Consider the following 26,836-nt stretch of genomic DNA (forward strand, 5'->3'; position numbering starts at 1 on the left):
GACTAAATATTTGATGCTTCAACTCGATGGAAATATTTTCATGCAAATTCGACATAGAGTCATCACAGTTTTCGTGTTATCTGAACATGTATAAAATGCCATATGAAATACCATGTTAAACTAGAAATTCAATGTGGTTAAGTCGATGATCCGCCAAAATCTTTCTCCCATTGGATAAAGCTTTCATCTCTTAGTGGGTCGCACTGTATCAATAGTGGATCCATCCCGTCTGGCACCTGCATGCACTATGATGCACATCCGCTGTCGTCGCGGTCGTCGCGGTTCAGACATTTAGTGTTCCTGAGTGACAGTGACAGTGACAACTCCCTTCTTACTGTCTTTTTGACGGGCGACCACGATCGCGCTACGACACCAAACGCTACCTAGCCTACCATTGCGATACTCTTCTACCAATTGCGCAGCATCGAATCTACTGACCAACACTACCCAAAATGAGCGACCGTCTCTCGCAACTCCAAGAGGCTGTTGACCAGGTCAGTCTTCTTTTTCTATTTCTTCTTCCTCCCTCTACGCCCCCATTAGCCAAATCACCCACTAACCAAACCACCCCTCCAGCTCATGGAGCAATTCATAGCCACCTACTTCTACATCGACCGACACCACGACCTCAAGACCTTCAGCCCCAAAGACACCATCGCGCCCTCCAAAGCCGACCAACCGCCCGAAGTCGACACCCTCCCCCCGGACGTGTTCCAAGCAGGGCAACTTGAACTTGCGCGCGACTTGATTACGCGAGAGCAGCAGATCGAGTACCTGATTTCGAGCTTACCGGGCCTCGATAATAGCGAGCAGGACCAGTTGCAGAGCATCAAGGAGCTCGAGGAGGAGCTGAATGTGGCGGAGAAACAGAGGCAGGAGGCGGTCAAGGAGAAGGATGAGGTGTTGGTTAAGTTGGATCAGACGTTGAGGAGTATTAGGAGGTATTGATCAGTTGGGAAGGAAGACTACTCAGGGAACAAATGGTTAAGACTAGGGGGAATGGCTTGAGAGCATGCATAAAAGGTATGGTGCTGGTAATGAGGTTTTGACATTTGGGAGTTAAGCGACTACGGGTATGCTCTCTTCACACATGACGACACGAGGGCATCGGGATTACGGCGTTTTAGGAGAACTACAATGAGAAGGAAAGGAGGTTCTTGGCTTCGCGTTACATTACAAAAATCATTTTTGGGTCAAACGAAGGGAACAACAGAAAGAATCTGTGGAGGGAAAACAAAAATGAAATTTCTCAGCCATCTATATGCAAAGTTGAACTCCATGCTCTACCTATATGATCTATTAGTGTCAAGCCGTACACCACTGCCCTATCTAACCTCATTCCTCATCCTTCTTGAAGAGCTCGGGGAATACCGTCCGCAACTCCTGCAGAGTGCTTATTTGGTACTTGGACGCCGGCGTCTTGGGTGGCGTCACGCCCTCTTCTACCAAATGCGCCGTCGTCCACCCCAGCTCTTGCGCCTTTTTGCAATTCAAGTAGGAGTCATCTAATAACCATGTTAGTTCGCCACTTTCTATCACCACCAGCACTTCAAAAAAACAAGGTAGGCAGGCAAGGTACTCACCAACAAAGTAACAATCCCCCCACCTGTCGACGACGTCCGCCTCCCGCATCGCCTTTCTAAACATATCCTCATGCGGCTTGCAGATAAGCGGCGTCTGGCTATAATCGCAATACGTGATCCCCTCAAAGAACTCTTCAATCTCCAACAACTTGACCACCCGTTTCGCGTGGTTGATGTACGCATTGGTAAACAGCCACAGCTTGACCTTGCTCTTGTCAATGTCCGCCAACAGCTGCTTGAGCGCGTCGCTCGGCTTGATGATGTTGTCCAAGGGTAACGCGTCGTCTACCTTGGCGTTGTACTCGAGCGGGTCGATCTGGTGGTGCCGCACCAGTCCCTCGATGGCCAGCCCGTAGTTCTGGTAGTACTCCTTGTGCAGCCGGACGGCGTCTTCCCAGGGTAGGTTGAGGTGGCGGGCAAAGTACTGGTCGATGAGGTCGGCCATTAGGTCGTGGACTTTGGCGCCTGTTGTGTCGGGAAGTGTGAGTTTTAAATCAGGATATGGGTTGATATGTGGGTGGTTCCTTCAGTTCACTCACTCTTGGGATAGAGACAGTTGTCAATGTCACTGTAAAAGGACTCTGGTTAGTCAACGATTTTCACAGGTTAGTTCAGATTGCTGCTTATAAACTTACAAGAAAAAGACAACGCGGTTGTCCGCCGGTTGGCTAGTGCCGTTCGTGGTGTTTGTTTCTTGGGCCGCCATCGTCTCTGTTGTTCCTAGGCTCCAGTCTAGTCTTTTGCGTTGTTCAAGATTCACTGCGGATTTGCTGGCGATGAGGAACTGATTGTCCTTTTCTGTTTTTGTGATTGTTGGACAGTTCAAATGTGGTATTGCAATGTTGGTTCCCGTCTGGTTTATATTGCGGTGATGGATGTGTTGGTGAAGTGAAGTGAAAGTGCCAACTCAAACTGTTAGTTCGCTGTGATTTGTGTAAGTCGGTGCGTGGCTGTCAAAAGGATGCCGTGTGTTTGTGTCCTTGAATCCCCAAAAAGATGATTGTTTTCTTGAATACAGATGATTGTTTAGAATACTTCTTTCCCATGAATCAATTCAGCCAGTTTTCTTCCTCTTTATATACTTGATCGTGTGACATCAAGCATGACTGACTTTCCATGCGGTTCCTCCGTCTCCTCCCAAGACTCGTCGGACATTGATCGTTCAATTGACTCAGGCCGATGTCTCGTATCCTTTTCTCCGACAGCTGGTGGCAGATGGTGGCTACCAAGGTTCATCTAGAATGGCCCGTGCGCCTTTACTGCGTAGGTTGTCGCCAGCGGGCCTGGCCCAGCGCGCGCCGCCGATCATAAGTGACGGGGGGGCGCCAAATTGTGCTCGGAGCTGCCTCGTCTCGGCTCAGCTTCTTCAGTTCAAACTCCATTTTTCCTTTTCCATTTCCACTTCACCAACACTTCACTTTCGTCCAACTCTGCACTTCACCGTCTTCTGGTGGTCTGTAGACAGGCAACGAAGATTTGTATTGTTTTGTTCGCCACCGCTGCTAATCAACACGTGGTATAGGGATTGGAATAGCGCATCAATTGCTTCTTCTTTTCGTCTTTTCTTCTTTTATTCGGCTGTGCCATCTATATAGACAGACACCGTTACGTTATCCATTACATACAGTTGGCATTCGGTCAATTGCTCGGTGTACTGAGCTGGGCTTTCTACTTGAAACGCTTCCAACCTTTCTACGGCCAAGGAGAAAAAAACAGATGGCGGGAGGACCGGCAGTGGCTGCAATGCCCGCAAGAGGAGGAGGGCCGCTTGGAGGGACAATGGGAGCATCGACTTCCTCAAACTCATCACTGATGGCCACGCTCAACCCTGAAGAGCGTCATGAACTCGAGCAGTACGAAAAGATCCTGCGCTTCCGCGATGAGGTGGTCAGCGGTACACACCCGCGCATTAAGCCAACACATGTTGGAAAACCGACCAGCGGCCCTGGGCCAGTCCCTCCAGCCAATGCCTCTTCCACCGCTTCGGCAGGCCAGGCGCCTGGGGGACCAAAGCCGGCTGTGAATGGGAACCGCGCAATGACTGATAACTTGCAGCAGGCAAACCTCAAGAAGCCGGCGGTGAATCTGGGTGGAAATGTGCTGCCTGGCTTGGGGACCTTGTCCAACTCTTCTTCTACAACCGAGCAGTCCAAGCCGAAAGTCGAAATCAACCCCATCTTGTTGGAGAAGTCGGAGGACTTGATCAAAGCCGAGATTCAGCTGCAAAGACAGCGGATCGAGCGTTCTCTCCGCGAAGACTTTGAGCAGCGGAAAGTGTCCCATAAGGGCGCCCTGCAGCCGTCCGAGCAGCCTGCTGACTTCGACATTGCCGATGTGTTGGCCAAAGCATTGATCCTGGTTCAAGCAAATGCCGCTCAAACTACTACTGATGACACTGTTGCTAACGCTTCAGCTTCGGGCGACTCGTTCGATGACAACACGTTTTACTCGAGCCAACACGGCACCCCCGACTCTCACCACCAGCTAGCTCGCGTTCCCAACGAGTCCGAAGACGAGCAGATGCGCGATGGCTCTCCCTACGAACCCGAGCTAGACCTCGAGCCCCTTGCGGTCCCAGCCGCCAACCACCCCAAGCCTCCTCTCCCGAGTGCGCCGGCAGCGCCTGCAAACCAACCGTTCAACGTAAACGTGCCGGACACGTCGAGCGCGGCTACAAGTGTCAGCAGGGCTGCTCGCAAATTCCCCCCGTCCGAAGCTGTCAGTTCTCGTGACAGTGGCCCGGCAAGTCGGTCCGAAGAGTCGACGACCCATACAGGAAAGGAACGGGGTGGTGGTGGCTCGCGAGACTTGTCGAGAGTTAACGAGCAGCTATTGAGACAGGCGGTAGGACCTGCGGGGTCACCAGTTGTTCGTGCCCATAATCTTTCCCCTTTCGCACCCCAGCCATCCCGTGTCTCCCCCTTGCCTACTGCTGCTCTTGAACAGCCGATTGCTCTATCGGAGACGGGCGGTCGTCGGGCCACTCCGCCACCGGCCCAGGGGGTCGCTGCTCTCAGGAAGCAGCCCTCAGCTGTTTCTAGTCCGGAAAGCTCACCCCACGGAGGAGAACGGCCTGGGGAGAGGAAGAAGAACAAGAAAAAGAAGAGAAAGGCAGATCGACTTGCCGAGGCCGCTGCCGCATCGCCGTACATTAAGCCTGAACCGCGATCCCCATCTCCCATGTCAGCTCCCCAGTACACACGTCCGGCCAAGCGTCAGAAACAGGGGCAGCAACAACAACACCACCACCACCAAGGACCTGACTATGATGATGCAAGGTATGGACAGCCAGGTTCCGTAGAGGGTGCCTACCAAGAGCGCCTGCAGCCAAGAGTACAAAGGGAGGAGCGGGTTGTGGGATATGAGCGGGAAATCGACCCTCGTCCGCGTCTCGAGGGCGAGCCTCTGCTCGCCACCCCCAGGTATGAAAGGGTCTACTACGATGATCCCAGAGCACCATTCAGTGGTGGTCGGTTGCCCGGCTCGCCAGGCATGCATCCTTCCCCTTACATCCCCCGCGAGGTGCGCGTGGCACCGAGGAACGTGATTTACGAGGTTTCTCCGGCAGATGATGGTTATTATCGCGATATTCGTGCTGCTTCAAGGATGAGCATGCGCCCCGCAGCGTATCGTGAGCGTTCGTCACGATCACCAGTTGCGTACGAGCGTGTTGCACAGCCAATGGCTCCTCCTCCCAGGATGCCCGCCACTCGCATCGTTGTTGATGCTTTCGGTCGGGAGTACATCGAGCCGCCCCGGCCCCAAAGTGTGGTTGCAGATAGACCCGAGATTGTGTATGCTCGCCCGCCGCCGCCGCCGCCTCCACGTGCTGTTACCCGGAGGCCTGAAGGCTATGATGACGAGGTAATGGTTTACGAACCGACTTCACCCGGTTATACTCCTCAGCGACGTGTGATTGCTCAGCCAGAGTACGTTGCCCCTGAACATAGAGTGTACAGGGAGCGTGCTTATTCCACTCACCCCATGGCCCCACCGTCCGGCGATTACGTGCCGTCCAGACTCCGGCCTGTTGTCGAGACGCCTCCGGACTACATCGCGAGACCGGGTAGCGTCCGCCCGCCGATGGATCCCCCTCGCTACGAGAGTGTTGCAGCTTACGACCTACGGGCGGTGGACGAGCGCCCCCGCGAATACTATGGCGGCAGAGCAGCTAGCGTCCGGCCAGTGGCAGAGGCAGTCCGCTACGAGGCTCCTCCTCCTCCTGCTCCTCCTCTTGGCTACGAAAGACGCATGGGAGGAGAGCCGAGCCTCAGGGAATATGCCACGATTCGTTCAGCAAGCGTTAGGCCACCCCCTCTTGATGCGGCCTCTAGGTATGAGGTCAGAGGCGACTACGGAGCAAGGCTGGGAAGTGTGCAGCCGGAGATGGTCGGTCGTGAATATCAGGGACGTCAGGAGTTAAGGAGGGAGGTTATGCATCCGCCGCCGCCGCCGCCGCCGATGGGAGGGCGCGCTTATAGTGTGTTTCCGCCCGAGCAGCCGCCTACTCAGGTGATGCGTGGAGATGGCGGTGCGTATGGGGATGAGAGGTATTATGCAAGGCCGCCGCCTGTTCAGCAGCAGCAACAGCAGCAGCAGCAAGAGGATGATGAGGTTGTTTACTTGGACCGGCCTCCCATGCGGGATGTCTATCGGCAATAAGATTGGGGTTTTACGAGGAGGGAGAACCCAAAAGATGGAACCTGGATGTTTTGGCAACTCCAAGGCAGGGACTGGCTTGGAGGGAGGTGTTTGGTTTTTGCTTTTTTGGAAAGTAGTGATAGAACTAGATGTTCTATCCTTAACGTTACCGATGTACATCTTTCATCGCCATCGTTACTAAGGTAATCATGGTGGCAAGCGAATGTGGAGTATTAACTGGCAGGATAGCTTGTTTGTACGAGGAGACGGTATATATTATATAGCGCGGATGAGGAAACATGTCATATTACCAGCGTCCAAAAAGGAAACATCAGCGCTATGGGCTGCAGAGTGCAGGAGACGAGTATATAGGTGTATCACGAAGTTTGAATCAAGCGAAGAAAAAAGAAATCTGAAGAAGAAACAACGAGCCAGACAAAGTCGAAGCAGAGGATATTTGCCCACGTAAACAGGACATTGATCAACATCGGAGATATATCTATCCGTTTTTCCCGTTGCCCGTTGCCCATTGCCCGTTGCCCTCCCGTCCCGTTCGGAAATCGGAACTGCGGATCCGAACAACTAAGTTCCAGAACAGCGGGAGTCCAGCAACAACGTCATCACTCACCTCACCTCACCTCCAAAAAAGTAGTACCTACTGTGTAAGAAGACTCCACTGGATTATATTACACGTGTACATCCTACGCAGCACAGTGTCAGACGTGTATAGAGAAATAGAAGAATAGTGTAGTTTTCCCGCTGAGCCGCGCGGTAGTTTTTATGGGCACCCGCACCAGTAGTGGATTGTAGTGCAATTCAAGCCTCATTTTTTTTTTTTTTTTTTTTTTTTTTTTCTCTTTGACTTCACTTTTGATGATACGAGATTGTCAAAGGTCAGTCTTTTCTTCTTCCTTCCTGCTGGTGCGTGCTTGCTTGTCGAGTTGCCAAGGTTAGAATAGGTGGTTGTTATAGGTTGCCTTACCTCACCTTGCCTTGTCTTGCCTTGCCTTGCCTTGCCTTGCCTTGCCTTGCTTTGCTTTGGTCTTTGGTCCTTTCTGTGGAAACTTGGACAGTGGTGTCGGTGCGTGGTCCTCGGTCCTTGGTTAGTGGTCCTTAATCAGTGGTCAGTGGAAACCTGACCTGACTGCATGACAGGCGAGAGGCAAGGCAAGACAAGACAAGACAGGGCAGGCGAACGGTAAGGCAAGACAGGGCAAGACAGGGCAAGACAAGTCAGGGTACAGTAGGTAGGGCAAGGTAAGGCAGGGCAGAGCAGGGTAAGGTGAGATGCTCGGTGAAAAGTCAATCCTCTTGGAGAATCTTGGGGAGGGGGTGGGAGAATCAGACAGGTCAAGTATATTTGGGGTTATGTACGTTGCAAGTTCAGTTGCATATGAGTTGCTTCATAGCCAGCAGGGAAAAAAACGCGTAATGAAGATCCAGGAATGAAGGGATCTTCGCGAGGCGGCATATACTACACTACAGCTTGGCGGTTAACTGGCTGGTAGGCGTGTGAGAATCTGTAGATCGATCAGGGACAGGGACGAAGGGACGGATTTCGGTGATCTTCCGTCTATCCTATAAAGGTGCAAGTCGGGCAAGGAGGGGGAGCTCGGTAAGAAAACAAAAGAAAAAAAAAGAAAAACCACCCAGCTCTGTCTGTCCACTTGGCGACAGAATTGAATGTTTTCTACCTTGTTTTTAGTAACGAGAAAGAATCTGGCATTATTTTGCAGTCCGATGCTGTCCTTTATTCAGCAGCCTCAGTCTATAAACGAGATGAAGGACTTTGAATCTTTGCTGACTGTTGTTGTCGTCTACCCCTTTAGAACGAAACCCCTGCCTTCTTGCCGGTTCGAGATTCGAGGAGGCTCTTGACCCCCCATGGCAAACAATGAAACAAAACAAAACATTGAGGGGTTCGGGGACTGGGACTGAGACTGGGACAGACGGGCATAAGGATAGTAGTACCTTTGCATGTGATTACCTGTATGTACATAGGACTTGCGTTATGAGCCGGCGAACCGTGGAAGAACAAGGCGATGTAAGGCAAGTTTAAAGTGCGGTATATGTCGGTATACCGAGCATTCTGGACAAGCCCAACTGTATGTAACCTTATTTGACCTTGTTGCTTCATCAGGCCTGAACAATGTCAGGCAGTTTTCAGGCAAGGCATTGGAAGGCTAGACCAAGGTACGGTTGACGATCCCTTCACTCTTTGGGGCAGGTATTTTCGGTGGGTTGAAGGGTTGTTGTGTCGTTCAGCATTGGAGGTTAGGTTGTTTTGGACAGGCCTGGTTGATTGGTACACAGGTAAGGCCAGATGCCGAAGGACGGGAGTTGAACACTTGCACACCACCCACACCCACACATCACACACACACACACGTATCCACATTCGAGGATACCCTGGAGGGTTAGTGGGAAAGGAAAAGCCAGTGAGAAGTTGAAGAAACTGAAGAAGGGACAGTTTGAAGTTTCAAGTGTGCAGTGTGATGTACAGATGCAAGTACATGGTACAGTAGTGTAGTGTTGGGCTTGACTGGCCTCGATATGGAGGAATGGATGGAGCTGTCTATTTCCACTCGAAATGTCTTATACCCAAGTGTTATCGTGGTAGCTTGAGCTAGACGACGACGGGAAAGGTGTCTCTTGAAGATACTGGAGCGTCTTCATGCCCCATGTCTAGGAGGTGCCTGCCTGACTGCCCTGGCCGGCCATTCTGGATGCTGACAGCGAGTGATACGACGGGACCATGAAATTGGAGATGGGTGGTGTGTGTGTGTGAGTGTGTGAAAAGCAGCCAGAGCACACTCGCTGCTGCATGGACACTTCCCTTGCAATGGCACTGCACCGCCTACGCAGGTGCTGAGTGCCCTGGTTGCCCACTTTTGCCCGCTGGTTGAACCAGTCACGATGGAGCAGACCTTGGAAAATGCACAGACCAGTCGTCTGTCTCCATTTAAATGAGCTGTCCAATGGCTCGTGCGGCGCCCTGGGGGATCCACCGCTGGGCGTCTCCCGATGGCTCCACGCTCCCTCCACAACTGAACCTGGTACTCTACCGTGCAATCTGGTCCGTGCTCCCGTCAGTTCAGTCGCTCAGCTTCCATCTCCCACACTCGAGACTGGGTGAGTGGCCCGGGACTCTCAGTCTTCGGTTCCATGCCCGACTGCCCGTGTCCAGTGTGTGTGTGTGGACTCGCTCACTGAGTGGACTGCCGCCGTGTGCTTGAACTCGCTGCAGTCTGTCCTGGCCTTCCTTGAGCAGCCAGGCCACTCTCGAGCCACTTTGAGCACCCCGACCACCGACTGGAATCCGTATCCTACAGCACTACACACAAGCGGCAGTTTCTCCTCTTGCCTGGTTCCTCCGCGTCCGTCTATCTTACTTCTCCTCCACCTTTCCCCTCCCCCAACCCGAACACCACTCACTCTGCTTCTGCATACATCAACCAAAGGAAAAAGAGCATCCCACCTGCTTCTTTTCCGCTTCTCTTTTCCTTTTTACCAATTGTCAAGTTCTTTGAGATACCCCCTTTTTTTCTCGTTTTAGTTCTGCGATTCCTGGCACGAGCCTTGCCGCCCTCTCCGAAGCGCTCCCTCCCACCCCCCTCCCCAGTCGTGTCCAGCCATCATCATCACAAGCAGCAGCACCAGCACCAAGCAGCGTAGCAGGAGGACCGACAGTACCTAACAACAACGAAACGACTTACACAAGCAGCATACATCATACGCCTTTGCCCCCGTTACGCTGCCCCTCGTTCGTTCGCTGTGGTCTTTTGTCCCCGAACGCACCAGCAGACACCACCACCACCACGACATCCGACGAAAGGCAGCAAGCAGTGTGCAAGAGGGCCCGGTACCTTTTTACCTACATAACACAACCAACACAACAGACACGGGCACCGGCAACGACGCCCCTCCTCCTTCGGCCTCTCTCTTTTTACAGTGTAGCCAGCGCGCAGTGGCCTCATTTCCGGGCTTACTGCTGACCTGACCTGGCCTCCCTGTCGCCCTTGTCATTCAGCCTGCTTCCCAGCCGTGCGCCTTCAGTCGCTCGACCACGATGAATAAACTAGCAAACATGCGTCACTGGCCCGAGAGGATGAGCCCCAACTTTGGCATGTCGCGGTCGTCAATGGGCATGCCGCAAATAATGCACCAGCCCAAGATCGCTCCCCAGGGTCCTCCACCAATCTCGAATCCCCAGCCTCCCGATGCCATGATTCACTACACGTTCAACGTCCACTTCGCCTCCGATCTCGCTGGCCCCGACACCGAGGACATCCTCCACTCGACCACGGATGCCGTTTTGAGATGGACACATCCCGAGGATGCCCCCGATGACGTTCCCGTGTGGCAGCTCCCCGTGCACACCCAGAATGTCGAGAACCTGCGCCGCCGTTGCGAGGACCTCACCAACAACCCCATGCCCATCGAGGCCCACGTCAACGCGACCACCCCCAAGAATGGCCGCAACCAGATTGTCACCGTGACTCTGTCAGGCACTGCCGATTGTGTTTACAAGACTCGGGAAACCATCTTGAACGAGACACCCTCTCTGATGGTGGGTTATCCACGTGTCCCATCTGTTTCTTTGTGACCCATTATGCTAAGTTGATTTTGTCCAATAGCGCTGCACCCATGTTGATGTTGACGGCCACTTGGTCGCCGATCTCACAGAGGGCCGCCTGAAACCGTCCGTAACTGCCTTCCTGGACGAGGTCTCCAAGTTCTGTGGTGTTGATATCTTTCTTCTGGGCCCCAAGCTCACTCCCCTTGAGGACGGACTGAATGGAGGCTTGTCCATGCGCAGAGACCAGCGTTGGAGGGTCGCCATCTACGGTGACCACATTTCTGCTGAGCACGCCAAGTCCCGTGTGCTTATTAAGATCGACCAACTTGTAGGCACTTCTAAAAAGAATGATTGTCCCGTGATATCGAATGCTTGCTAACAACTCAACAGCTTGGGAGAATCGTTGATGCTGTCCAGATCGACCTGAGCGTGCAACCGCTTCTGTGTGGCCGAAACCGGAAGAACATCAAACACATCGAGTCTGCCACCAACACGGCTATCTACTTCCCTCCGTGCTTCTCCCACGCCTATGGATACTGCCCCCCTGGTGCCTTACGCCGTAACCCCGACGAGGTCTTCATCACTGGCGAGACCCCCGAGGCCATTTCGCAAGCCAAGACGCGGATCCATCAGATCCTGACAACTATCAGACTCTTTGTCAAGGATGTTACCATCGCCATGCCCAAGATTGACAGCATTTTGCTGGGTCGGATGGACAAGGTGCGCAAGATTATGGAGACCAACAGTGTCTTCATCATGCTCCCTCCGCTTGCCTCCAGACAAGGCACGATTCGTTTCCAGGGTCCCGAGAACCTCCATGTCGAGCGTGCCATCCGCGAGCTCATGTCATTGGTAAGCTTTTGCTCCCTTCATGTGTATTTCTGGACTAGCTTCCAAACTAACCCCTGTTTTTAGGCCGGCCAATTTTACCATGCATCCTGGTGGATCAACCAGCCGGATCCTCGCCTGCTTCCCAGCGCTCAGGAGATTCGAGCCTTGCTCAGCGATGTTTGCGCCAACTCCGATGCCGATATCGCCTTCGACAAGGTCGCCTTTACGCTTACCGGCTCTGATGAGGCCGTCAAGGAGGCTCTCCAGGTCCTGTCGGACATCAAGTTCGTGACCACAGTCCAGCACCAGATTCGTGTCAAGATTGAACTCGCCAATGAGCACAAGGAATTTGTGAGCGGCAAGAAGAACGGCAAGATCAACAAGATCATGAGCCACTGCAATGTTCAAATCGTTTTCGACAACTTTGGCGAGTACAACTTCAACATTGACGTCTTGGCACACAACTACACCTCGATGAAGGAGGGTTTGACTTTGGTCGAGCAAGAGATGCCCGCGTCCATTTCTTTCCACGTCCCGGACCAGTACCATAAGCGTATCATTGGTATCGGTGGCCAGCATATCCAGCGCATCATGAAGAAGCACTCCGTGTTTGTCAAGTTCTCAAATGCCATGGATCGGGGTAAGTCTACTTCACCACCGTATAAAATGATAAATGAGGATTGTATGCTAACGTTTGATCAGGAGGAATGGGCCGTGATGATGATGACAGCCGTGTTGACAACGTCATTTGCCGGACTCCGGCCCGCAACGCCCAGAATCTCGAGCTCGTAAAGACCGAGATTCTGGAGATGGTTGATCGTGAGGTATGTGGTTACCCTCTTTGAGGTATACCAATTCAGTAATTGACTCCCAAATAGGACTCTGAGATCACCACGCAAACCGTCAACGTCGATCGTCTATACCACCGTCAACTCTTGGCCCGTCTGCCCGAAATCGAAGTGCTGGAAAAGAAGTACAACTGCAAGATCAGCTTCCCCAGCACCGAACAGGCTAGTGATGAGGTGACTGTTCAGGGACCTCAGTGGCAGGTCCCCATGTGCGCTGACGAGTTCTTGGTAAGTTTAGAGCCGCCGATCATCCTGGAAACAATCGAATCATAACTAACGGTACTGCTATAGGGCATGGTTCCGGACAAGCACGAGGTGGTTTTGGAGCACTCTGAGCCTTTGGTCAAGTTCCTCGAGTCCCCCGAATTCCTCCAGAATATTGTTCCCAAGCTGAAGTCTCAGCATGAGGTCCAAGTCTCTGTGCACGAGAACACCGAGGACCGCGCAGCTGATGCCGCCCCCACGGTCACTTTGCTGTGGGCCTTTACCCGCAACAATGCCGGTGGCCTGCGCGACGCTATGGATTTTCTCCATAGCCAGTTTGCTACGGCTGGAATTGAGCCAGTCGTCATCAAGGGTGCCATTCCCCGTCCCCGATCTGACACGTTCGAAGAGGCGCTTCAGTATTTCGACTCTAAGATTCTTCAGCATGTGGCTGCCCCTGTTGCTACGGATGCGCCTGCGACGCCTACGTTTGGCGAAGACCTTGTCCGTGAGCGCAGCAACATTTTCGACCGCCTCCGCAAGCCCGGAAGCATGTCTCTTTCCTTCTTGGACCGCAGAAAGAACAGCTCTCACTCTGCAACCAATTCGTTCTTCAAGGGTTCCGCCAATGTCTCCAAGACTTCGTTGATTTCGATTGAATCATCCCGGAGCTTCAACGCTGATCGTAACCCGTGGAACGATAGCGGTGTTAACCTCCCGGATGACGACAACAACCCTTGGGGCACTTCGCGTGTATTCGAACCCAACGGCCTCATTCACAAGCTGGCCATTCCCATGGGTGGAGATTCTACTCCACGCCACGGCACCCGCCATTCTGGTGACAGCGGGCGCCCTTCTACGTCTCATTCTACGAATTCAGGATACCCCGGCCCTCTTTCTGGGCCATTTCGTTAAGTTCATTCCGCTATCGAGATTTTAGACTTATGGATCGTTTCGTCACTTGCGAGGAAAACAAAAAAGAAAGAAATACCCCTACGGCTGGATATACCCAACGGCGTACAATACCCCGGTAGTTGCTCTTCTGCATTTGGTCGGCTGCGTTCTTTGTCCTTTTTCCTCTAGTCTCTTGTTGCATTTCTTTTCCGATCCTGGCTCTCAGGGGCAATGAATGATGGGGGGGGGGTTTCACTGGCTTCGTTTGGCCTTTTTTTGCGAAACGAGATGATGGCGCGCTGTTTTTACCGGGGTGGGTAAAAGCATGAGACCGTCTCGCCTTTGCGGGAACCCGGGCCTCCGCAAATTGATGGGGAACACGGGATTTGCAAACAGGAATCTCTTTGCCTCTTTATTTCACGTCAGATGAGAGAAGACCAAAATGGCCATCATGTGGGATGATGGTTATGTGACAGGATGACGGCCGCGCACACGGGAAAGATACCTCTACAAAGATACCACTTTGAGTTTTTGCACGCACGCAAGTTTGTTGCGACCTTTTTTTGTTGTTGTTGTTGTTGTTGTTGTTTCTGTTTTAGTATTATTATATCCTTGCGTTTCTTGGTTCGTATCTATCTGTCTTGTGTCCTTTCTGTTTTATGTCCATCGTATATCAAATACCACCTAGCGTTTTGGCTTTTGAAGCGAAAGTCTTATCTCTCGGATTTGTCTGTCCTGACATGACATGATTAAACATTGCTTCCGCTCCTAGTTGTTCTATGATTGTCATGTGGGTTTGACAGAGCGAGAAATCGTGGGCGGGCTGATATGGAAGAGAGTAAGAGAAGGAGTGGGTGCGAAGCTTGAAGTCATTTGGTGGATGAAAGATCACGTCTTGGTAAACGTCGTGGGTGGTGGGATGAGATGTGAAGAAAGAGTTGGTGACAGACTGAAGGAAAAACAAAACAAAACAAAAGAGAATCCTTAGATACCCAGCGGAATGAGGTAGTTTGGCGTTGCAATACGAAGAGTTTTTACGTCTTGGTCAAGGCTAGGTATATCAGTGGTCTGTTTGTGTGAAGCTGTGGTTTTTGTCCATCCACTCACTGTGTAGATCTTCCATCCTTCCAATTCCCCGGCCGGCCGTGGCTGTCTGCCCTGGCTACCTAGCTATGTCATTGAATTGCTGTAGTGTAATGGCGGCTCCAGTCGGGGATGGAATTGTGGGGTGCTGCTGTTAGGGCACCCGCTGTGGTCGCGGGGCGCAGGCGCTAAAGCGCGTTAAGGCGCCCAATGAATGGCGCTGATGCGGCGGGAATCATCACTGGTGAATTGATGTAGGGTGGTCAAGTTAGCACTGCCCTGGGGGACCTGATGCCCCCCACAGACAATGGAACCTGGAACCAACGAACTTAAGCGTGCTGAAGAAGCCGCTTGGCCCATGGACAGCCCAGAGAGGCACCTCCCGGGCATCCATTCACCACCTTTGATCGACAACCGAACCGCGTTCTCCCTTCCACCGTCCGTGACGCCGTCCCCGGGGCTTCGAATGATACTACAGACCAGACACCTTGACGGAAGAAAAGCCGCAACTCTGGCCGCCGAAACAAGCACCAATCCCACCACCACCGCCGCCGTCTCTCGGTCATCCGTCGTTGAGCTCGTCCGAGTCCGAGAGCCTTCAGTGGCCTGCTCCGTTGCTCCCCTGCCGTATCACGTCACCCATGTCTACCATTGCTGATGGGGATTGCCGCTACCGATTTCTCAACCCTTAGCATATCCACCAGTGCATGCCACTGCTCTGTGTTCATACCATTGATTCTCATCGCCCAGTATGGATCGCCAAAGACGGCGTGAGTCTGCAGTCCTTCCCCTCCGCCCCCCCTCTCTTCCCGCTTTTCTGTTCACGTTGGGCTGTAACTCGGCTCTTTGGCTTTTGTTGAGCTAACGATTCGTAGGTGAGCTGCGGGCGCTGAACTCGAGGGCTTGGAATGGCGAACAAGGTACGATTTACGAGATTCTGCTGCGCCCGATATCCAGTCGGCCCATTGCTCACGCTCTTCACTTTCCACAGATCTCTTTCCCGTCAGCAAGTCCCTCGACTCTACCCTAAAGAAAAACACTGCTTTTATCAAGCGTCTCCGAACCACCATCTCCGCCGCCACCCAGAGCACCTTCCTCCAGGAGATCCGCACCGTCAGCCTCTCCAAATACCTTTCCGAAATCATCTCAGCATGCTACGAGGGCCTCTGCAAGCTCAAGTCTCCCGGGGACATCGAAGCCGGCGTCGAGATCGTCAGCGCCCTGCACCAGCGATTCGGACCCGCCGACTTTACCGAACACTTGGGCTGGCTTCTGGGCAAGGGCATGGCCACTCCCGATAAGAGTTTCCTCAAGACCCTTACCCCCGAGGCGAGAGAGAAGGAAGAAAAAGACCGCTTGGTTCGACAGCGCGTTCTCCTCCGCGTCGTGACCGAGCTCTGGCTTGTCGATGTTCTGCGGACCCTGGACGATATTGCTCGCCCCGACGACGCTACGAGACCGACCACGGGAGCCAGAGCCGAGCCGAAGCCGCGCTCTTCGTCCGGCAAGGGAGGCGGTGCTGAGCCCTTTCCGCTCGAAGTTCTGAAGGATCTCTTGAATCACGATCGAGACCATGCCAATCTCCCCTTGCTCGTCATTTTCGTCAAGGCTTTCAGTTGGGATATCTTGGGTATCAAGGCTGCGGGCCAAGATGGTCGTAAAACCGTGGAGGAGGATGGCGCTACCAAGGGCGCCGAGGAGACCGAAGGCGACGGATCCCAAGACAAGGAGGAAGGTGCGGGCACGGATCAGGACGGTCCCTTTGCCCCTCCTGAGTTGCAGGAGCGCTTCAAGAATATCCTCAAGCGCTACTTTGAGGACGTCAAGGGCCACCTTGTTCGGAACCAAAAGGCTATCTACAACCAGTCGCGCAAGAATGCGGAGGCGTATGTCAAGTCGGGAGAGGTCTTTGAGGATCGCCAGTCAAACTTTGAGAAGCAGGTCAAGGCTCAAGAACGTCTCGTGGCCAATGCGCAGGTTATTGCTGATATCATTGGCGCGGAGATGCCTGAGTTGAAGGATACTGATGAGGGCAACTCCGCAAATGGCACGATCGGCCTGGTCAAGGCCGGTGAATACCTCCGTGGACAGGGTGAGGGGCCCGGAATATGGGAGGACGAAGAAGAGCGTCGCTTCTATGAAAACTTGGTTGATCTGAAGGGCAAGGTTCCTGGCATTCTGCTTGAAGAAGTTAAGAAGAAGAAAGCCGATGATGAACAGGTGGGCAGGAAGATTGACCCTGTTGAAGCCGCGGAAGCTGCCAAGGCGGCCGAGGCTGCTGCCGCCGATGACCAGTCTATTGCTATTGCGAACAAGACAATTGGCGCTCAGGTTGACGCCCTGCTTGTGCGCCTTCCTGAGCTCATCAGCAAAGACGCCATTGACCAGATGGCTATCGACTTCTGCTTCCTCAATTCGAAGGCGTCTCGCAACCGGCTCATCAAGGCCTTGACCGATGTGCCCAAGGGACGTACCGACCTCCTCCCGAACTGGGCTAGGCTTGTTGCCACACTTGGTCAATACATGCCCGATATCCCCAAGGGCCTTGTTGACCACCTTGACAATGAGTTCCGTAGTCTCCAGCGGCGCAAGGAAAAGGAGTTTCTTGGGCAGGTCAGGCTGAGCAACATTCGCTACCTGGCTGAGCTGACCAAATTTGGCATTGTTCCGGAGCACGTTGTCTTCCACTGTCTCAAGGTCAGTTTGGATGACTTTTCGCGGATGAACATTGAGATCATTTGCAACCTGCTTGAGAACTGCGGCCGGTACCTGCTTCGTAACCCGGAGACTTCTCCGCGTATGGCTTCCTTCTTGGAGACGCTGCAGCGCAAGAAGTCGGTCCAGCATATTGGACAGGCCGAGAGGATGCTCATTGAGAACGCTGTCTACTATGTTGATCCGCCGCAGCGCCCTGCCATTGAGGTGAAGGAGAGAACGCCTATGGAGCTCTTCATCCGCAAGTTGATTTATGGCGATCTCACCAAGAGGAACTACAGCAAGATCTTGAGGCATATCCGCAGGCTGCACTGGGAAGAGAAGGAGGTCGTCGCGATTCTGCACAAGGTCTTCTCCAAGCCCGGAAAAGTCAAGTATGGTAACATCCATCTCTTGGCCATCCTATTGAGCGCCCTCTACAAGTATCATGGCGAGTTCGTTGTCGGAGTCATCGACCAAGTGACCGAGTCTATCTGCCTCGGCCTGGAGTCGAATGACTTCAAGTTCAACCAGCGCCGCATCGCTGAGGTTAAGTACCTTGGAGAGCTCTACAACTACAGAATGCTGGAGCACCCAGTCATCTTCGACACCATGTACAAGATCATGACGTTTGGTCACGGCGGCCCGCCCGTTCCAGGCCGCGTCAACCCCTTCGATTTGCCCGATGACTTCTTCCGCATTCGCCTCATCTCCACCATCCTTGAGACCTGCGGTATGTTCTTCAACAAGGGTGCTGCTGGAAAGAAGCTCGATTTCTTCCTCTCCTTCTTCCAGTACTACATCTATACGAAGAATCCGCTGCCCATGGACGTCGAGTTCCTCGTCCAGGACATCTTCGCCCTCACGCGGCCGCAGTGGAAGCTTGCATCCAACCTGGAGGAGGCGTCCAAGGTGTTCCAGCTGGCCATGGTCCAGGATCAAAAGACATCTGGAGTCGAGAGGGTCGTCGAGCCGGAGGACAACGATAGTGACGTGTCCGACGACGAAGACGGCATGGTCCCAGATGAGGATGAGGACGACGAGTCGGACGACGATGATGGTGGCGAGGCTGAGGACAATGAGCAGCAGGATAACACTTCGAGGTACGACAGTGAATCTGAAGAGGAGGAAATTGTCGTTACCAGACAGCAAGAGGAGGTTGATCCGGAGGAGGAGGCCGAGTTTGAGCGCGAGTTTGCCAAGATGATGGCCGAGAGCCTGGATTCCCGCAAATTCGAGCGCAAGCAGCAGTTTGACCTGCCGCTTCCCATCAAGCTCAAGCCTCGTGAGTCTACGGCTGTTGGCGAGTCCTCTGCTGCCAACGAGGCCGGACCCTCGGAGGCTCCTCCCTCCGGGGAGAAGATGGCTTTTTCGCTTCTCACGAAGAAGGGTAATCGCCAGCAGGTATGTGACCACCCATCAGTCCCACACAGAAGAGTCCAGTACACTGACAACACTTACAGACTCGCACCGTTGAACTGCCTTCGGACTCGCACTTTGCTATTGCTATGAAGAAGAAGCAACAGGCAGAGAAGGAAGAGCAGCAGCGCATCAAGAACCTTGTCCTGAACTATGATCTCCGGGAGAACGATGATTATGAGGGTAACGAGAAACTCAACGCCCATCACCATAACCGCTCCGATCTTAGGTTGAACAAGGAGCGGGGTGGACAAAGAGTGAGAAAGTTGCAGCTTAGTGATGTTGATTGGTAAGTCATTTGTCGTTCGTGGTCACGACTCAAGCAACATGAAATGCTAATGCGAAATACATAACAGGACTTGATCATGATCTTTGAGCGAGAATACGTATTATTCTTCAAAACTACACCACCGTGGAGACAAAAGAGCGCATCGCGTTCACCACAGTTCGACGGTTTCTCTTGCAAGCAAGCAACAAGTTCACACAGCAACACAGCAAGCAAACAAGACCGCGTGTAGCTTTTTTTCCCAAAAGCAGTTCACAAATCAGAATCAGCAACTCACTCGCTGGACTTCACGTCTCATTCCTTTGGAGAGAGAGCAACAAGCACAGAACAGTACAGCACAGGCCTAAGCCAACAGCACCATGCCTGCCGGCCGAACCCCGAATGAGTATACAAGCTACTACATCGTTTACTCGATGGTAAGGCGCTGAGCAATGGCTGTCGATGGCGGGTTAGCACATGGGTTGGGTGAGTAAGTGTTGAAAAGAAAAGTGGGTGGAAGTGGCGAAGGAAGGAAGGGAGAAAGGAAGGGGTGACGCAGACGACCAACCAACCAACCAACCCTTTCAAGCGAGCGTGCGGTACCATACCGGCTATTTTAGCGATGGAACTCCTTCTTTTTTTTTTGTTTTTCCAGACTGGATCCGCGTTATTTATGCTTCCACTCAGCTTTCTGGGGGTGCGTATTGACCGTCGCATGGGATTAATAGGCAGGCAGAAAGGGTAACAGGGGTCGGTTTTATCAAGCTGAACCGCTTGGTGCCGGTGCCGGTGCCTGGGAGGAAGTCAAGTACAAAAAGGGCTACCGACTTTTTGGGGAGGAAAATTCTTGGGTTTGCTTCAGTTGGGCTAAGTGGGCAAGGGTAAATAAAGTTCACAAAAAGGAAAATTGGGGGAATGAGAGATTTGCGTTGGAGAGACAAAAAAAGAAAGAAAATAAAAACGGAGGTGTTTGACGTTGATGAGGATCGCGAACAAGAAAATCAAGCGAGAAAAGTTATAAAAATACTAGATAGTTTTCAAGCATTCGTTGGTCTTGAGTAGGGCATAGTGAGCCCTCAGGTTTTTATTTTGCATATATGCAGATGTTGTTATGGTGTAGGTCCGTAGCTTGTAAGCGAGCGGGCGAGGTAAGTTCAGACAAGGTAGGTAGGTAACTGATATTTAAAGTCTAGTAACGGGTTAATCCCCTTTCGAAACCTACTACATATGTACATTACATTATTAGCAACACTATAGAGGGCAAACAAACGGGCTATTATTCAACATTTATAGCGAAAAACAGAGTTAGTAAGTAGCGTAGGTAGGTAGCCAACACAGCGGTAACATCCGTACACATATTTGCTCGTATCGACGACTGGACCACGACCACGACCGACTATGAGCACGAGCACGAGCATGATTATAAAGTTGGACGGTAGTCTAGACGTAGTACACGAACATGATATCCGATGGTGTTACCGTCACCCATCTTTCTATCCATCCATCCATCACTGGACTCAAAGCCTAGGTCTAAGTCTAGGTCTAGGTCTAGGTACCTAGGTAGGTCTGAGTCTAGCAGTACAAGACTAGTCGTAACTAGCCGTGGTCACCTAGAGATACCTACCTACCTACCTACCTGTGGTGTGGTGTGTGTATGAGATCGATCTTGAGACACAAAACGAATGAAGCTGCTTACCTTACGGAACTAGATGATAATGACGAAGTGAAGTGGTGGAGTGAAGGAAGTGAAGTGGTGAAGGAAGTAAAGAAAATAACTGGAAACAAAGTTGATTCGAGTCCCTTAGATACCTAGGTATGTTAATACCTCTAGTAGGTTTGTAGAACTTGAGGGAGGGAGGGGAGGGGTGGTTTAATTGTTCCTTGCGGATTTTGGTACCTCTATGGGTTCTATGGTAGGTAGTCTTTGTACACTAGAACTACATGGACAAAGTGATGGCGCCTTCCGTTACGTAGTTGGAGAAATGGTGAGAGAGACAGAAAAAAAAAAAAAAAAAACAGTGCAACGAGTAGCTGAGTGGAAGGAACATCTAGCACATTATACCATCTCTCCCCACCAGAAATTGTTCATGTTCAGATGATAGGTCTCTCGTACCTCGTAGATGCAAATCTCAATATGAGGAGGTGGGAGATGGGAGGTGGGAGGTGAAAGGTCCATCGCCATCGAGTATCGACGGACGAGACGTGAAAAACACGGGAAGGAAGCGAGCGGGTGGTGACGCCGACCGGCCGGCCGGCTAAAGAAGCCATATGTATGTACATAAACTAATTCTCATTTATGTCCATATTGAATGAACCGGACTTGGTCACGTTGCTAGTTGGGGCCAGAACCACACTTTTGCTCTTTCCCCTTGAACTCAGTTCGAACTTCATTAACTTTAATCTACTTAGCTTTCGATCCCGCGTTGGCACCCTTGATCTACTAGGCTATGGGAGCATTCGAAAGATGGAGAGATGTGGAAATCGGAAGATGGGAGACGACTACTAACCATGACGTGAGTTCTAGTCGGTCGTCTCTCTTCTTCTCGTCTCGTCGCTCTTGTTTCCGGAAGCCAGATGCGTACATGCTTTTTTTTTTTTTTTTTTTTTTTTTTTTTTCCCCTCAAGTTCGTCGCCTTTTATTTTACCGCCTTGTCTTGCCTGCCTAACCTGGACATGTACGACATTCAATCATGTTCTACCATAATCCTTGCCCTGACTTAACCAAGGTCGAGTCTCCGGAAGTTGTACACACTTTAGTTAACAGGAGTACGACATGAGGTGTAGACATGCAGGTTATTTAGTTTAGGCGCTCGGGACTGGGAGAACGAGTCCAAGGACAATTCGAACATGTGAGAGAGCATGGTACGAAGGACATAACGCCCGTGTGTTCTTCTCGTTGAAGACTTGTTCTTCTCTCTCTCTCTCTCGGATGGAGTGTGCAACGAATCTTTTCCCAACCAACTGCCAGCCAACAACAGCTATCCAGCCAGCCATCCCCTCACATTAGAGACAGTCTCCCTTTCCTACCCGGCCACTGGATCTACATTGTACACACAGACTTCGTGTTGCGTTTAAAGCGTGCGTCGTATCGCCTTGTCTCGTCTGGTGTCGCCCTGCAACCACCCGTCCACCCGTCCCCTCGCCGCCGAGACAAGCGGACCTTGCGTGAAGACCTAGGCAGACCAAACTTTGAGTAGACTGTGACTGTAAAGGGACTGTGACAAGAGTAGTAGAAGAAAAGTCTCGCGTTTGCTGCACCTTTCCGTTTTCCCCCTCTCCCCGCCGTCTTCGGGAGGGACACCGCTTGTTAGTTGCCGGTGTCCGTTATTTCTAGCGGGCGCCCTTTTTTTTGTTTTGTTTTCCAGTTTCTGTGCCGGTTAGAACGTACCGGTAAGAAGAGAAGAGGAGTAAAGAAAAACTAGAAATCCCGGATTTTCTCTGCGGTTCATCACTGCTTCTTCTTCGTTTCGAGAAACTTGGGCAGGTCGATATATCCGGCAGGACAACACTGGACACTGGACACTGGACACAGGACGATATACACGTTTGTCTTTTGGCTGCTCTTGGGGGTGTTGCAGCGTTTGGAGCAGGGTTTAAGAAAGAGATATAAAAAGAAGGGAAAATAAATCGACATGACTATCAATTACCTTGGGGAGGACGAATGGCCTGTGAAAGAGGTAAGGAATCATTCACTGTCTTTGGTGAGTAGGAGGAGAGGGGAATTGGGTCGCCTAGCTAACTTTTGCACTTCTTCTCTCCCAGATCGTCTACACGGCCATCGTGGGCCTGGTCATGCTCGCGGCATGTCTCGAGTGGTTCTTATGGATCGCCGCGTTCATGTACTGTCTCTGGAAAGTATTCGTGAAGGCCGAACACTGGACAGTCAGGGTATTGTCAGTGATCATAGGAATTGCCTTTATGTTGCTGAGGTATGTAATGTTATGTGTTCAACCCATTACAGCCAGCCCTTACAACCAACATGATGTCCAGCCAACTAACTATCGACGTCATCCAGATGTATCTTCCTACCCATCATGATCGTCACCCTCCCGCTTCCCAGCCAAGTCGTCAAAGTCTGGCCACCAGCCATGGTCAGCTTCCTGCAATGGTTCGCCTTCTACAGCTTCGCCGGCCTGCTCACCATCCCCTGGCTCTTCTGCGTCTACCAAATCGTCACCCACCAACTCGGCCGCACCAAGCGCATCAAACAAGTCCTCGACGAAGTCTCGGCGCCCAAAGTCGTCATCGTCATGCCCTGCTACAAAGAAGACCCCGACGTGCTCGTGGCCGCCCTCGACTCGGTCGTCGACTGCGACTACCCGCCCTCATGCATCCACGTCTTCCTCTCCTTCGACGGCGACCAGGAAGACGAGCTCTATCTCAACACCATCGAGAAGCTAGGCGTGCCCCTGACGTTAGAATCCTCCTCCTACCCCAAATCCATCGACGTCGCCTACCAGGACGCGCGCGTCACCGTCTCCCGCTTCCCGCACGGCGGCAAGCGCCACTGCCAAAAGATGACCTTCAAGCTCATCGACCGCGTGTATCGCGAGTACCTGAAGCGCAACGACAACCTGTTTATTTTGTTTATTGACTCGGACTGCATCCTCGACAAGGTGTGCTTGCAGAACTTTGTCTACGACATGGAGCTCAGCCCGGGCAACCGGCGCGACATGCTGGCCATGACGGGGGTGATCACGTCGACAACCCAAAAACACAGCTTGATCACGCTGCTGCAGGACATGGAGTACATCCACGGCCAGCTGTTTGAGCGCACCGTCGAGTCCGGGTGCGGCGCCGTCACTTGTCTTCCGGGCGCCCTGACCATGCTTCGGTTTTCGGCCTTCAGGAGAATGGCCAAATATTACTTTGCCGACAAGGCCGAGAACTGCGAGGACCTGTTCGACTACGCCAAGTCGCACTTGGGCGAGGACCGCTGGCTGACGCACCTGTTTATGATCGGCGCGAAGAAGCGACACCAGATCCAGATGTGCACGTCGGCCTTTTGCAAGACGGAAGCCGTGCAGACGATGCGGTCGCTGATCAAGCAGCGGCGCCGGTGGTTCCTGGGGTTTATTACGAACGAGGTGTGCATGCTGACGGACTGGCGGCTGTGGAAGCGGTACCCGATCCTGATCCTGGTGCGCTTCATGCAAAACACCATCCGCACCACGGCGTTGCTGTTCTTCATCATGGTGCTCGCCCTCATCACCACCACCAAGAAGATCGACGACCTCCCCGTCGGCTTCATCGCCATTTCGCTGGGTCTCAACTGGCTCATGATGATGTACTTTGGCGCCAAACTGCGCCGCTTCAAGATCTGGCTCTACCCCCTGATGTTCGTCCTCAACCCCTTTTTCAACTGGTACTACATGATCTACGGCATCTTCACCGCCGGCCAGCGCACCTGGGGCGGCCCGCGCGCCGACGCCGCAGCCGCCGACTCGACCACCACCGCACAGGAAGCCATTGAAATGGCCGAGAAGACGGGTGACGATCTCAACATTGTGCCCGAGTCTTTTATCCCGGCCGCCCAAGAGCGCAAGGGCATGCTAGAAGACAAGGGCTTCACCACCGGCATTAGCACTGGCGGCGGCGGTGGTCTCGGCCGCTCCAAGAGCATCCTCCAGCCGCCCGACAAGCTGGTGGGCAAGTTCGCTGCGCCTGAGCGTTCTGCCAACGGGTTGTATCAACATTTTGACGACTCCGTGGCTTCCGTCAGCTTGTTTGCCCACGCCGGCGGGTCGTCTATGGTGTTACCTACCGTAGCTGGTTCTGCCGTCACTGGCAAAAGGCAGCAGCACCAACAATACCAACAACAGCAGTATCAGCAACACCAGCTCCAACATCGTGACTCTTTCGACAGCACCTTCTCCGCGCACACCACCGGTGGAAATAGCATGTCGGTGTACATGCCCCGTCGAGTAGAAAGTATCATGGGCGAAGAAGATCGCAGGAAATACGAGCTTGCGCAGGCTAGCTCTGGACACTTGGTGGCGGGTAACCCTACCCGGGTCCTTGGTCCACAACAACAGGCTCCTCCTCCCGGCCAGGTTTACGAGTTTTCCGAGTCCGATCTGAGAAGAGCTGGGTATGATTATACCGAATCGGCGGCAGAGTATGTCGGACGGCAGGCACTCCCTCCCTCGCCGTCACCGTATCGTATGGTGGCAAGTAGTGATAGCGTCGAATCGGTTTCTGGGGGGTGGCCGGCTGCCTCTCCAAGTCTTACCCCCTATCAGGAGTATGGGTATGGGCAGCAAGGAGGGTCGTTCTCTGTGCCTATGCCGCCAGCTCCGAATGAAACGAATCATCAGCAACAACAACAACAACAACATCATAGGAGTCCTCTGGGCAGGGCGAGTTGGATGAGGACGTCAACTATGGATCAAGTGGAGAGTGAGATTGAGGTGTCACATGATGGTGGTTCTGATGCGCCTGGGCATGGAAGGAGAGGGGGGCAGGGGTCACATCAGAGATAGCTTTTGGTGAGGTGAGCTTTTGAGATGTTGAGAGAAGTGATGGGGCTGAATAGGTTGGGCAGGCTGGATGCCACCCCTTTTCTGGGCTGTGTCTGGACATGGGTAAGTCAACAGTGGGGTGGTTACTGGGACAACGGGCGACACTTGTTAGTTCGTATCATGAATTGCGAGAATGGTTTTGTATGTATTAGAATATGAGAATAGCCTAGATGGAACCGGATTTCGTGAGTATGACACAGATTCGGACAATAATAAATTGGTTGGATATTAAGGAAGCGTCTGGCAGGAAAAAGAACGGCGAAGTTGAGGCGGCTCGACATGCTCTCACTTCCATCTTGTACTTGGCAAGTAGAGCAAGTAGGGATTAAAACTTTGTGGCGGAAACCGATGATGGAAGTTGGGTAAGGCAAGTGTGGCGAGGTATGTTTTCAAACCTTCCAGAATCTGTTTACTATCCTTCGAAACATCACGAACCGAGTTGGCCTGTGTGGCATTTTTTGGAACTCGGACGAAACTTTGTGAGGACGGGATAAAGCCTTGCGAGACATGAATCTTGATATGCGATCGTATACAACCGGCCAGAGCCCCAAACGGCAGCCAAGAAACCCAAGAATTGCGCCTGGATTAGGATTGGGTAATCGTTATGTACAAAGTACCACAGCGACAGTCTATGTGTCAACATGTCAAGATGTCGGATCTTGGGACATCTTGGCCTTATGAATGCCCTTTTGGGATCGTTCAATCGGGGCGAGTGGAAGGCCGGGGCTATTCTGGGAATGGACCCGCCGGTTGACGTGGGAGGCGAATTTGGAAAGTGAGGCTATCATGAATGAGGTTTTATGAGCGGTGAGAATTGGGAACTTTGTTGTGAGTCAATTGCCGCTTGACAGAAATCATAAAGTGCAAAACGCCGAAGGCTCAACACCAAGACAATTGGTTAAAGATGTCGGTCTAAGCCAAGACAGTTCTGGGCCAAGGGCAACCACACTGTTGTCTTGTGGGCGGTGAGATGGGGCACAAGAGGTGAAAACCCAGACTGTGAAGATGAAAGTGGGATGATGGGCACACCTCCTTGGGGTGAACAGAGTGATAAGATACGTATCAGTACTTGGCACAGCTAACCCCACCTGCCTGGGCTCCATGCTGTTGGCAGTTTGCCTTGCAGCTGCCCCGGCCGCTGCTTGCCCTCGTGAATGACGTGCCTTGTAACGATACTTAGGTATCCGCGCCTGCTACGGATAGAAAAGAAGACGGGAGTTTGAAAAGTGCTTCTCTCGCTGACTTCATCGACACCCAAGGACAACAACCTAACT

The 26,836-nt window shown here is 52.5% G+C and overlaps 7 protein-coding genes across 7 annotated transcripts; 6 read left to right on the forward strand and 1 right to left on the reverse strand.

Annotated features, from left to right (window-relative positions):
* Positions 1-452: 452 nt before the first annotated feature.
* B0T23DRAFT_325771 (mediator of RNA polymerase II transcription subunit 21) lies at positions 453-948 on the forward strand (the record flags this gene model as incomplete). The annotated part of the gene is made up of 2 exons (XM_062835527.1): positions 453-494; positions 577-948. 2 exons carry the CDS (start codon positions 453-455, stop codon positions 946-948), a joined length of 414 nt encoding a protein of 137 aa, XP_062688611.1.
* Positions 949-1,141: 193 nt separating this feature from the next.
* On the reverse strand, positions 1,142-2,705 carry B0T23DRAFT_240222 (Haloacid dehalogenase-like hydrolase-domain-containing protein). Its single transcript, XM_062834025.1, has 4 exons — positions 2,219-2,705; positions 2,123-2,151; positions 1,584-2,048; positions 1,142-1,505 (listed from the first exon to the last, which is right to left on the reverse strand). The coding sequence occupies exons 1-4, from the start codon at positions 2,287-2,289 to the stop codon at positions 1,336-1,338; spliced, it is 735 nt and encodes a 244-aa protein (XP_062688612.1). The 5' UTR covers positions 2,290-2,705; the 3' UTR covers positions 1,142-1,335.
* A 237-nt stretch (positions 2,706-2,942) lies between these two features.
* On the forward strand, positions 2,943-6,245 carry B0T23DRAFT_415585 (uncharacterized protein; the record flags this gene model as incomplete). Its single annotated transcript, XM_062839597.1, has 2 exons — positions 2,943-5,377; positions 5,534-6,245. The coding sequence occupies exons 1-2, from the start codon at positions 3,300-3,302 to the stop codon at positions 6,243-6,245; spliced, it is 2,790 nt and encodes a 929-aa protein (XP_062688613.1). The 5' UTR covers positions 2,943-3,299.
* Positions 6,246-9,877: 3,632 nt separating this feature from the next.
* B0T23DRAFT_240268 (uncharacterized protein) lies at positions 9,878-13,606 on the forward strand. The gene is made up of 7 exons (XM_062834027.1): positions 9,878-10,794; positions 10,862-11,131; positions 11,194-11,655; positions 11,719-12,274; positions 12,337-12,458; positions 12,513-12,710; positions 12,774-13,606. The coding sequence occupies exons 1-7, from the start codon at positions 10,294-10,296 to the stop codon at positions 13,599-13,601; spliced, it is 2,937 nt and encodes a 978-aa protein (XP_062688614.1). The 5' UTR covers positions 9,878-10,293; the 3' UTR covers positions 13,602-13,606.
* A 1,373-nt stretch (positions 13,607-14,979) lies between these two features.
* Positions 14,980-19,478, forward strand: B0T23DRAFT_346156 (armadillo-type protein). The gene is made up of 5 exons (XM_062835965.1): positions 14,980-15,433; positions 15,539-15,583; positions 15,655-18,761; positions 18,821-19,065; positions 19,133-19,478. Exons 1-5 carry the CDS (start codon positions 15,415-15,417, stop codon positions 19,137-19,139), a joined length of 3,423 nt encoding a protein of 1,140 aa, XP_062688615.1. The 5' UTR covers positions 14,980-15,414; the 3' UTR covers positions 19,140-19,478.
* Positions 19,422-21,208, forward strand: B0T23DRAFT_325588 (uncharacterized protein; the record flags this gene model as incomplete). The annotated part of the gene is made up of 5 exons (XM_062835519.1): positions 19,422-19,478; positions 19,770-19,922; positions 20,347-20,362; positions 20,730-20,837; positions 21,084-21,208. The coding sequence occupies 5 exons, from the start codon at positions 19,422-19,424 to the stop codon at positions 21,206-21,208; spliced, it is 459 nt and encodes a 152-aa protein (XP_062688616.1).
* A 1,465-nt stretch (positions 21,209-22,673) lies between these two features.
* Positions 22,674-25,661, forward strand: B0T23DRAFT_346157 (chitin synthase-domain-containing protein; the record flags this gene model as incomplete). Its single annotated transcript, XM_062835966.1, has 3 exons — positions 22,674-22,718; positions 22,804-22,934; positions 23,057-25,661. 3 exons carry the CDS (start codon positions 22,674-22,676, stop codon positions 25,521-25,523), a joined length of 2,643 nt encoding a protein of 880 aa, XP_062688617.1. The 3' UTR covers positions 25,524-25,661.
* Between the last annotated feature and the right edge of the window lie 1,175 nt (positions 25,662-26,836).

The sequence above is a fragment of the Neurospora hispaniola genome (assembly GCF_033458365.1).
Source record: "Neurospora hispaniola strain FGSC 10403 chromosome Unknown B0T23scaffold_9, whole genome shotgun sequence".
Taxonomy (NCBI): Eukaryota; Fungi; Ascomycota; class Sordariomycetes; order Sordariales; family Sordariaceae; genus Neurospora; species Neurospora hispaniola.